The sequence below is a fragment of the Lactuca sativa genome, chromosome 1, assembly GCF_002870075.4.
Source record: "Lactuca sativa cultivar Salinas chromosome 1, Lsat_Salinas_v11, whole genome shotgun sequence".
Classification (NCBI taxonomy): Eukaryota; Viridiplantae; Streptophyta; class Magnoliopsida; order Asterales; family Asteraceae; genus Lactuca; species Lactuca sativa.
The window spans coordinates 22,135,984-22,148,420 of NC_056623.2; the positions used below are offsets into that span (position 1 = coordinate 22,135,984).

A 12,437-nucleotide genomic window follows, 5' to 3' on the forward strand; every position below is an offset into this window, starting at 1 on the left:
TTTAGAATCCAACGATCTAAAATCGTTCTAACATTCATATGATAACGAAAATTTTCATATGAACCTAACCCTATATATACCGAAATAATACATTAGAAGATCCTCAAAAGATGATATTTTTCAAGATGAAATTTTATGAAATTCCTACTTATAAAAGACAGATTATTTATGAATGACATTCCTATAATATATGTATGAATAGTGAAAATCTAAAATGTGTAAGGTACGAAAATCTTATTTGATAAACATAAGGTAAAGTCTTTTTTTTTTTTTTTTTTTTTTTTTTTTTTTTTTTTTTTTTTTTGAAAGAGGTGAAGTCTTACAAACCACATGACAAAGAAGATGATAAACATGTATAAAACTTTTAAAAGGTATTTGAAATTTCATCTAAAAACTCCTTTTTAATTTACTACTTTTTGAAAAGTCAATAAGTTAAAAAAAATGTTTGGATACTTAATAAGGACTTTTAAAACAATTTTTGGTTTAGCCTTTGAAAAGAAGTTTTGAAGAAGTTATAATTTGTGACTTCTTGAAATGACTTACAACTTATTAGAATAAAAAATCAAACCTTATTAGAATAAAAAATCAAACAAAAGTCATTAAGTTAGCCAAACACTTCTTAACTTACTAACTTATTGACTTTTGCCACTAAAAAATTAATCCAAACACTTTTTTAAAATCTTTTTTTTTCCACATTCATAAGTCAATAAGTTTTTTTTGGATAAAAGTCCTTTTTAACTTTAAAATGAAATTCCAAACACGCTCTTAAAGAAACAAACCCGATGTGAAATGTATTCAAGTCAAAGGGAGCATATTCATGTGAGCAGGTCAAACAAAATATACAAGTACAAATTTTTAAGTTTTGTAAAAAAAAAAAAAGATAGTCTTTTGTAGGCCTTAAATCAATTTATAACTTAGCAAGCCTAAAATGCAAGAATTGTATCCCACGACAGATATTAAATTTGTAATCTCATTTCTAATGCCAGCAACCATGAGAAAGTCTGCGAGTATTATTATTTCACAACATAACATAAGAGTACGTAAAACCTCCAAAAAGACACAACACAACAGCATATCATCCATCGTCTCGGTTGCTACAACAACCATACTTACTTAACATCATAAACATAAACACCCCAACAAACAGACTTTACTTATTCATCAAACATGAAACTGAAAAAGCATCAGAGAATGTCGGCCTCATGAGGCATAAAGTCCTCACTAGGCCTATAGTATTTTGCAGGGGAGTACAGCCCCAGATTTCCCACCTGACTTGTGTACAGACAAGCAAAACGCTCCACCTATCACAATTCACAACCAAAATAACCAATCAATCAATAGAACTAACTTTTTTTTTTTTACACAAAACCAAATTATACAACCTAACCACACATGACATGTTCAGTTATGAAGGTGTGGTTAGGTTGTATGATTTGGTTTTGTGTTGAAACTGTAAAAGATTAAAAAGAAAAGGTGACCTGGTGTGCAAAGCGGGAGTTTTGGTACCCTGTTTTCATCAGCTGGCCCCACACCGGATGAAACTGTATTGAATGTATACACACATACATAAGTATCTATAGATGTAATACAATTACTTGTTAATTTGTAGTTTACCTTCTGGTGGAAGATCCTTTGAGACTCTTGATGAGCTGCCCGGACACGTGCCCGCTGCCCCTCAAGCACCTCAAGCTTTGCACTGATCTTTTCCTTTTCACCAACATCCAGATTCTCATGCCTGAAACCAAACCAAACCAAAAATATAATCACAAAATTTCAACTAAAAATAAAATAAAATAGTAGGGTAGGATACATTAACATACTCGAGGGACCACTTCAAATGATGAGTCTGGTCTTCAATCTGATCTCTCTCACTCCTAAGCAGTTGCAGTTTCTGCACAAACATAGCATATATAAATAAATAAATAAATAGATATTTAATATCTCACAACAAAAAAAAAAAAAAGAAAAAAAGTTTACCTTTCGAGTGTCACGTGAGGATGCCAGAACTTGAACCTCCTTTTCAAGTTCTGGAACAACAAGCATTGTCCTCCAGCCTATCCCCCACAATCAACCACATCACATGTTAATTAATAATTCTATAAATAAAAAACCAAACAAATCCATAGCTATTACCAAGAATTTTTTTGCTGCGTAAGATATCCCCATAGATATGATCTCCAACATAAAGAACCTAACAATAATTTCAATACCAAATCTTAATTGTAACAAACTAAAAAATTATTTGAAAACATATGAAGAAAGAGAGGAAAATACAAACACCTGTGAGCTTGAGCCAACATTGAGTAGTTTATGGAGATGCCCCACATTGCCTCCCTGAAAAACCTTGCATTGCTTCGGGATGTGATCTGGCAGATCTAGATCAGGGCACCCCACCTACTCATACATAATTTAAAAAAAAAAAAAACATTTTACATATGAAGAAGAAACACAAGGAGTTTACCTGAACATGGACATAAAAGGAAAAGGTTAACCAACCTGAGCAAGTGGAGTGCCATTATCAGTATTGATAAGCTTCCCTGACTCCGTCTCAACAGCAAAAAGATTAGCACGGTTTACATCATGGAAAAACCCTGGTTTCGCACTGCATCAACCATGCAAAATATTTACAAATAAACTTTTTTTTTTTTTTTGAAAAATATATAGTCAAGTTAAAAGCATGTTGCAGTACAGAATTTTTTTTTTTCAAAAAAAAAAAAAAGAGAGAGAAAGGAAAAAGAAAAACCAGAACCTGCCAGTGATGACAAAGTCAAAATGCTGGAGCCAATCAAGACTTGGAGAGGAGTCACCGTTCTTCGTCTGGGTCCCACAAACAAAATTCATAACAACATTTGTGTAATCCCAGAGGCTGCATTACATGAATAAAGAAAGGTCAAATGGATATTATTATTATTAAAGGTATTGAAACATTCAACTGTTTTTCACAAGGAACAAATAAAACTATTACGAATATAACATTGCCTATAGATAATAACTGTTTGATTGTAAAAGAGGAACTGCTGATGGAAAATTTATGTTTTATGAAACATCTTGAGGTAATATATTTTAAAATAATATGCAAGTTGTAAGCATTTTATATATACCTGTTTGTCACCAAGAATACAGCACGACCAGAAGTTTTAAGCATTTTGAGCATCGGGACTATCGAGTTGTCCTCATTGATATACCTGATAATTGAAAAACATATTTAAGGATATTGAATATACAAAGAAAGCCACTGACATGCAGAAACATATTTAAGCATTGTGTATTCAATTTAATCTTAGGGGTCTATTATGTAACTTAGCCTTGCTGATGTGTCCACTAAAGAGCTTAGCAAGACACCCCTGCAAGTTGAACAAGTGCAGTATCTATGTACCAACTCAAGGGGGGTGGCAGAGTAATCAACTAATCTTAGTTATTTAGCAGAGACTTGGGTTCCTAATTTATGGAGATTTTATTCTATTATTATTATTACCTTTTTGGTATCTTTCTTAACACATGCATAAATACCTCTATAAATTGACAGGCATAAAAGAAACTTAACAAAACTCATTCACAAAGTTGTTCAATCTTTGGTAAGGGAAGGAACTGATTATCAAACGACTTCAAATCTAATACTTAGTACTTAAACTACTTGCATTCAATAAATTAGTTTTGGATTCATGTTCGTTCGCCATTAGTCTTTACTCATATAGATATCAGAAAATGGTTATAATTAATTCAATATTAGATTGGTTGATTTTTATGTTTTTTATATTATGTATACACACTAATCTAAGACTAATGATTGAAAAAGTAAAAGTGACAACACCTAATATGTTCAAATCTATTTTATTTAAGAAACTTGCACTTTTCATCAGTTACAATTATACCTCACTTGGAAAGTTGTTCAGCCTTAGAGAAAGAGAATTACCAAACTTGGAAAATTTTCATAATTTATATTTTTGTTGTTTTCTTTAACAGTCAAAATGATGAGTTAGTAGTGATAAGCTATGCGGTATCACGTGTCCTTCCGTGTTGAGTAGGAACTCGAATTGGTTTCCACGTGTATACAATAAGCGGTCATTACAGACAGCTGGAGTGGACACCTCTCCTCTAGAATTTATTAGCATCACGTCACGTGTCCTTCCGTGTTAAGTAGGAACTCAGACTCATTTCCACGTGTACACAATAAGCGCTCATTACTCATTACACTTTACAGACAGCTGGAGTGGACACCTCTTTTACAATTTATAAGCATCACGCATCCTTCTGTGTTAAATAGGCCTTCCACCCCCAACTTTCATTTTCCTCCTAGCCCAGGTAAGCTCCACCTCCGGTAAGTCCCTTTCTTCAGACTCCTTCACTCTTTTCATGTAGAGCACCTTTCACATATATATTGTAGTAGTTTCTCCAATAAATATACACTATTCTACTCTGCTTTGTAGAATTTCATGTAGAGCACCTTTTACACTTCACCTCTTTTTCCTTGCTTCTTCTCTTACAGTTTCTTCATTTATTTAGTCTTTCCATTTTGGCCCATAAATCTGTATATTTATTGTATAGATAGCCGGTTCCTAATATTAAGTTGTTGCGGTATCTATATATATATATATATATATATATATATATATATATATATATATATATATATATATATATATATATATATATATATATATATATATATATATATTACCATCTTTATTTATTTGATATCCTTTGTATGTATATTTATCTTGTTAGAGATTTACATTATCTATTGAGCTTTATAGATATTACATTGCAGTTATTTGCATGTTAGTTACTTAGTTATTAGAGAGTGTAATTGGTTAAGTAGTGATACTTGGGACTGAGAAGGCGAGGAATGGAGTAGGTGTTCTGTTGTCTCCGAAGCTGAAAGAAGATGTTGTAATAGGATTATGGTCCTGAAGATAGCATCCGAGGAGGTGCTGAACATTGAGAGTGTGTGCAAAGATTGATGCAGATCATGCATAGCAGGTATGGAATAGAGCAATCAGTTCCATCAAAGTGGTTGCCAAAGACACACTTCATGGAAGCCAAGGTACAAAGTAAATCATGGTGGTTGAGCAAGGGGTTCCAAGCTAAGATTAAGGTTAAACAAACTCGTTTTAGGAAGTCTTCTGAGTGTAGTAAGGGCAGGGATAGAGGCATAGCATAGGAAAGATATAAGGGAAGCCAAAGTAGAAGCGAAGAAAGCAGCGATCAAAGCCAAGGCCATGACATACAAGGAGATGTATGGGAGATTGGGTACAAAGGAATCTTCAAGCTAGCAAACCCAGACAGAGACAAAAAGACAGGAAATGTTAGGTATATTAAGGATGGCAATGGTTGAAAGATAGAGGATATTAGAGGAAAGGGTAGCTATTTTCATTCCTTATATAAGAACTTAGTCATACAATAGAACTGGGGAGAAAGTGTTGGAGGCTACGTTGCGAAGTGTCTAAAATTAATTTGGAATCTTGGAAGTTAGAAGGGCCTCAACGAGAGATGTAAGGGCTATTTGCTGGTCAATGACTTGCTTGTGACTGGGTTCTAGTTGGAGACACGACATCTATCATGATAGAGATTAGGCCATATTCCTGACTACGCATTAAAACTTTTAATCTGACTACTCTGAAAGGATTAAATCAGTAGGGGTGGAACAAGGATTTTTGTGGTGTTGTGTCACTACAGCAAAAAAAAATATATACATATATTTCAAAAAAAGTAAATTAAAAAGTAAAATATGGTAAATAGTTATTGCAAAAAAATTTCGTTGCAAACACTGGATGTACATGTTTTAAAGCATGTATTGTCATGTGTTGCAACTGTCATGTTGTATTGTGAATGTAAGAATTTTTTATCCCCACAAAAAAATATATCATAAATATTTACTAGACACGTTTTGTTCCATCTTATATTTAAATTTTAAGATCAATTACTTCAATTTCATCCTCAAATTTGGAAAAAATTACCTCTGTTAATAGTAAGGTCAAATGGATATCACTAGATAGTTTGAGTTCTAAAAAATAATCATCAAAGAAAAAGATATCAGGATCATCATAATCCACTTATAAAATTCTTAACAAAACTTATAACGAACATCAAAACAACTATGAACTGATTTAGACTTCTGATTAATACTGAGCAAAATTTTCAACATTTAAGAGTTCAAAACATGTTATATTTATATATTATGATAATTAGAAAAATTCGCATGTAACGTGACACCATGGACATCACAGACTCGTAGTTCCACCCCTACTGAGAAGAAAACTGTAGTCTTGCAATGTTATAGTCACATAACATAAGCCAAAAGCTACTTTTTTAAACCAGAAAACATAAATTGACAAGTGAAAAACACGTACTTTTTTATATCTTTTGCAACCAATGTCTTCAAAGTTCCATCACGATGGCACATATCAACAGCAGAGCGGACATCGTTATACAGATGAGAGTAGCTGCAACAAATTATTTGAAATGTTAACATATATTGAGATACCATTCCAAAAAACAAACATGTGTGCCCCTTTATTTAGTTCCCTTTTCAACACAAAAATAATGATTTTCAGATTTATTACCATGAATAGCCACATACATTCCATATAGAATATACTTTAAACACTTATTTTCAGCTTTCAAATGACAAAACTTACTTTATTGTTGAATTTTACTTTTAACTCTTATTTTCTCAAAATTTTCTTTCGGACTTCTGTTTATTAACATAAGATATCTCAAAACTGAAAAGATTATTTGCCTTTAATGTGATTAAACAGAAACATTAACAAGTTGCGATTGAGCAACAGAAACCAAAAGAAAGAGCACATCCACAGGAAGATGGCATGTGAAAATAAAAGAGATCAATGCAAGAAAAAAATATCATACTTTCATTTACTTGTATTATAACATCTTACTTCCATTTTTTTTTCTATTACAGCATTGTACTTTCAATTTTTTTTCTTACTACTTCCATTTTTTTTTTCTTACTAGGACATCATACTACAAAACTATACCTAATTATAGCAGTGAAAATTTCTTTGTATTTGCATAATATTGCTATATGTGGGTAGAATTATCAATATACAAATATGCAATGACAATAAATGAAAGTAGGATGCTATAATATAGAAACCAATGAAAGTACGTTGCTAGATTTTGCAATTAAGCCGATATAGAAATGAACGTACAAATGTAAAAGATTTACGGTCTGATATAGAAGAAATGCTAATACAAATGTACAAAATGCGTCTTTTTTAAAGGAGCATTTTCTTTTTCAAGGTCATCTAACTTGAAACGATCATCACATTACAGAAGAGAACTTTAGTCCACTTCAAATATGGAAAATCAGGCTAGTGTTTTTTTTAAACTCTGAATTTACATTTGTAGATATGCTGTTCCAAAAAGATTCTTTTGTAAGACCTTTTATAAATTATAGGTGGTTATCAATTATATTAATTACATCCAAGTCATTCTTACAAGTTACCATACTTGAATTTGAAAAGCAAGAGTTAATACAAGAAAGTTAATAGCAATCAAGTGAATCCCACGACATATTGAATGAATGTTTTTAAGCCAATTACAACTACAGCATCAAGCAGATACTGGAAATATGTTTAGTTGGTTATATTTGCAATTAAGAAAATAAAAAAGTTTTAAGTTATCTGCATCCCTTACTCTTTTTCTTCTGGTATTTTCCCTGGGTTATTATCCTTGAAGTCAACCAGCTGAGCAAATAAATAAGCTTCAGCTAGAGAGAAAAGGGTATCAATATGTGCATAGTCAGGCCCATCAAATGCATCTCGGACAAAGCTATTCCCATATGTAGAAACCTTTTCATTCTTTGATATCAGCCTAAATCCATGATAGGCTACTTTCACATATTTGTGCCTGTCCATCTAAAAGAGATATGATAACAAAAGAATTAGAAATTGGGAAAAATCAACAATCTAAGGGCGTGTTTGGTAGTGGAATGTTTTCAATTTTCTAGAAAACATTTTCGGAAAATGGAGTCGAGTTCTCATTTTCAGTTTTCAGTGAAAATTAAAAAAAAAATGTTTGGTTAAAAGTGGTGGAGTTTTCATTTTCTATTTTAGAAAAATTAACAAACACGTTTGGTTGTGTATTTTCTACCATTATTCATTTTCCAAATTTTGTAACTTCAATCATTAAAATATTTAACATATTCGAAAATAAAATGAAACAAAAAATTAATATAACAATCATAAAATTTAATGTGTAATTCAACATGCCAACACCCACCCATCTCACCCCTCACCCCCACCCCACCTACACCTACACCCATACCCACACCCACCCCTACCCATATCCACACACCCACCCACATACCTACATCCATCCACCCCTACACCATCCACCGATACCCACCACCCACCCACCCCCACACACACTTAGGAGTGGGTAGGGTGGGTGTGGAGATTTGGGTGGTGTGAGGGTAGCGGTAAGGGTATGGGTAGGGGTGTGGGAAAATAGGGGGTATAAGGGCATGAAGTAGGGGTGGGGGTGGGTGGATGTGGGGATTTGGAATAGGGTGGGAAGGGTTGGGTGGGTGGGAGTAGGGGTGTAGGAAAATGAAGGTAGAGGGGTGTGAGGTGGGAATGTAGGTAGATATGGGGATTTGGGAAAGGGTGGTGGGGTTAGGTAGGTGTGGGGTGGGATAGGAGTAGGGGTAGGGGTAGGTGTGTAGACAATTGTAGGTATAGGGGTGTGAGGTAGGGGTGGGGTGGGTGGATGTGGGGATTTGGGATAGGGTGGGGTGTGGTTAGGTGGGTTTGGGGTAGGATAGGAGTAAGGGTAGGGGTAGGGGTAGGGGTGTGGGCAAATGAAGGGATAGGGGTGTGAGGTGGAGGTGGGTGTGGGTGGATGTAGGGATTTGGGATAGGGTAAGGTGGGGTTAGGTGGGTGTGGGTGGGATGGGAATGGGGGGTACGGGTAAGGGTGTGGACAAATAGAGGTATAGGGGTGTGAGGTGGATATGGGGATTTGGGATAAGGTAGGGTAGGGTTAGGTGGGTGTAGGGTGGATAGGAGTGCGGGTAGGGGTAGGGATGTGGACAAATAGAGGTATAGGGGTGTGAGGTGGATGTAGGGATTTGGGATAGGGTGGGTGGATTTAGGTGGGTGTAGGGTGGGATGGGAGTGGGGGTAGGGATAGGGGTGTGGACAAATGGAAGTATAGGGGTGTGAGGTGGATGTGGGGATTTGGGATAGGGTGGGGTGGGTTTAGGTGGGTGTAGGATGGGATGGGCGTAGGGGTAGGGGTAGGGGTAGGGGTGTGGACAAATGGAGGTATAGGGGTGTAAGGTGGGGGTGGGCGTGAGTGAATGTAGGGATTTGGGATAGGGTGGGTGTGGGGTGGGATGGGAGTGAGGGAAGGGGTGGGGGTGGATGGATGTGAGGATTTAGGATAGGGTGGGGGTGGGGTAGGGTGTTGGTGTGTAGGGGATGGGTTAGGTGGGTGTAGGGTGGGATGGGAGTGGGGTGTGGGGTAGGTGGATGTGGGGATTACTGGGTGTGTGTGTGTGTTTGGTGGGATGGGGTAGGGATTGGGTAGGGTGGGATGGATGTGAGTGTTGGTGTTTGTGTAGGAATTACATTTTAGAAAAAAAAATTAAAAAAACATAAAACTTTGGAAAACAATAAAAACCACTTTTTCTAATTTAGATACAAGTTGAAAAGTGAAACAAAAAATCATGATTTTTTTTTTTTTTAAAAATCAACCGAACAAGTTTTCAAAATTTTCAATTTGTTTGGAAATTTTTTCTGAAAAACTAAAAACTTCTCTTTTTTTGAAAATCAACCGAACAAGTTTTCAAAATTTTCATTTTGCTTGAAATTTTTTTCTGAAAAACTAGAAACTTCTCTCCAACCAAACGCATCCCAAGGCAATTAGTTCAAAATATGCCTCGTATCTATGTAATTAGGAATAAAACCTTCAGTATATTTCCTCTCTTTTTATCAAGAACCAGTCCTCTGACCATGTATGTCCAATCAAAAGACCATTTCAGTAACTGCATCAAAAGAAAAAAAAAATCATATTTTAGAACCAAAACCAAAATATTTCTATAAAGCAGGATGACGATAACAAACCTCTGCAGGGTATCCCAAGTTGCTTACTAGCTTTTCAACTGTACCATCATATGCAAGGGACTCAAAAGTGTCAGCCTTGTACTGTGCCAAGGTATAGTCCATATCAAAGCCAACAGCAACTATATTTTTCATATTCACAGCACTGTTACAGAAAATCTGTTTGCCTATGTCAATGTTTTGCCTTCCTTCAGGCGATGACCATAAGCCTGGAAACTGAGCATCTCCACAGCCATTAGTTCCTTGTATCCCTGACATAACTCCATCTGCGCTGTAGCCATCCATTTCACAACTTGCTCCTAGTTACAGATCCTGTTTAATAGAAGAATAGTGATTATCTTTCTGATGGTTGATATAAGCAACTTCACTGAAGAGAATACTAATTGTAAGGATAAGTAAAAATGACACAAAATTCATCAAACCTAGATACAACCAAAAGAGAAAGAAAGAAGAAACATCAACATGCATTTGAAGCAAATTTCAACATTAGACACATGTTAGGCCTAAATTTGAACAAGCAAAGAGAGCATTGTAGTAAAATTGCAAAACAGGAGAACTGAAACCTGGAATCGATTAACTAGCAGGCCAAATTTTCATACCATCACCTAAAGAAATACGAAATACAAAAAGATAACATGCGCCTAAAGCAAATTCAACAGTAACCGGGTAAAAGTCCTTTCAGATCAAAGAAGAGGAGCAACAAAACAGTAGAATTCGAGTAATGTCTATCGAACTAACACAAAAACTCGAATTATTCAGCCGATCAACACAAAAAACCTTGCATGCAAAGTAACTAAACCGTACAGAAATAAGCGAATTCAAAAATTACTAGAAAAGACACTTCAAAACAGATACAAAATCAGAGCATTTGAAGTAGATCAATAATAATAATAATTCGAACAAACGTTGAGACCTTTTGGCAGTGCGGAAGTTTTAAGAAGGAGAAAAACCTAAATCGGCAATTGAAGAACCAAATTGGGGAAAACTGGAATGCGAAGGGTAGAGAAGATATAAACAGATTAAAGAGGTGGGGGTTTTGGGTAGACGCATCTTATCACTTGTCTAATAAAGGCATTCTGGGGCGGTGGATCAACGTGACAAGTGGAATCCGATATGAGAACACGCAGCATCGTCGTGTCAATTCGTGTTGACGTTCGATTGCAACCTGGCAGTGTTGTTAATGATGATGATGCAAGATACCGCTTCAACAAAATGCGCTTACGCACATCAGTTGGAATTTAGCGATTAATAGCAGGATTCGTAATTGAAATTTGATGATAGTTCATTTCTGGACGGAACCGGATTCCCCTGAAAACACGCTTCGTTTTCAGGGGAATAGTATTTGAGAAGGGTTTGTGTGAAAATGGCGGGGTGGCACACGTGTATGGGCGGTTGTTCGGAGGACGTTACCACAGTGAGTCGTGGCCGTGGCGGATGATGGTGGTAAGCGGAGGGTGGAGGTGGTTTTATGCTTTTTGCGGGTGGTGGTTTGTTGATGAACTCACGGAGGAGGAGTGAAGCTGGGCGGGGGAAACTGGATTTTTGGATGATATAAAACATTAACCCCTTGTAGTTTTCTAGTGTTTCAGTATGGTCCCATGTGATTTGACATATTGACTTTTATGGCCCACGCTTTAAAGCATGTACATTTTTGTCTCACTAAAAGTGGGTACAAGACAATGAAGCACAAATAAGTGCATCCATTGATGCTTGTCCAAATGTAGATGGACTTTAAATGTCCACAGCTTGAAAAATTAGAGTTGAAATGTAAACATAATTGTGATTATATATAAGTACTAGCTAATCATTATAACAGTAATATTATGTCGTTTTATAGTCATGGTTTTTTTTAAAAAAAACATTAAATGATATTTGCCAAAAAAATTGTACATCTATAAACTAAACAAATCTGGTTATTTGATCAATTTGTTAACATATCTTAATCAAGCCCTTTCAATTCAAAAGAGTCCAAAAACGTTTAAATGTACTTTGTGCAGATAGTTTTTATCCAAGTCACGTTTCCAATACTTACACTAGCAATATTTATGTGATGAAAAGAGAAAATGGTAATATGTAGATCTTTTTTTTTTCTTTTTTTTTATTTATTTTATTTTGTAGAAACTAAAGGATGTTCCACGTGGATATTAAAGTTCAACTTAAATAAGGCTTTTTTATATACACATTATGAGGGTAGTTTGTTGCCACCATGACTGGCCACCACAATCATGCACACCATCATGTGTACATCGTGATAGTTGTGCGTGGTTGATTGTGTTCATGATAATGAAGGCTGACAACCCATGTTTTTTTATGTTTTTTTTCTCTTTCCTTCTCTTTCTCTTCTTCACCATA

The 12,437-nt window shown here is 35.3% G+C and overlaps 1 protein-coding gene across 2 annotated transcripts; it reads right to left on the reverse strand.

The window, feature by feature from the left end:
- Nucleotides 1-992: 992 nt before the first annotated feature.
- On the reverse strand, nucleotides 993-11,614 carry LOC111875922 (uncharacterized). 2 transcript variants are annotated; one of them, XM_023872458.3, is made up of 15 exons: nucleotides 11,036-11,614; nucleotides 10,089-10,397; nucleotides 9,932-10,009; nucleotides 7,657-7,877; nucleotides 6,351-6,443; nucleotides 3,102-3,185; nucleotides 2,750-2,866; nucleotides 2,497-2,602; nucleotides 2,281-2,394; nucleotides 2,134-2,191; nucleotides 1,978-2,054; nucleotides 1,821-1,891; nucleotides 1,615-1,735; nucleotides 1,479-1,541; nucleotides 993-1,301 (listed from the first exon to the last, which is right to left on the reverse strand). In XM_023872458.3, exons 2-15 carry the CDS (start codon nucleotides 10,368-10,370, stop codon nucleotides 1,185-1,187), a joined length of 1,602 nt encoding a protein of 533 aa, XP_023728226.1. In that variant the 5' UTR covers nucleotides 10,371-10,397; nucleotides 11,036-11,614; the 3' UTR covers nucleotides 993-1,184. The 2 variants fall into 2 exon arrangements, with proteins under 2 accessions (XP_023728226.1, XP_023728219.1); XM_023872451.3 differs by having other exon boundaries at nucleotides 10,999-11,614.
- Nucleotides 11,615-12,437: the final 823 nt, after the last annotated feature.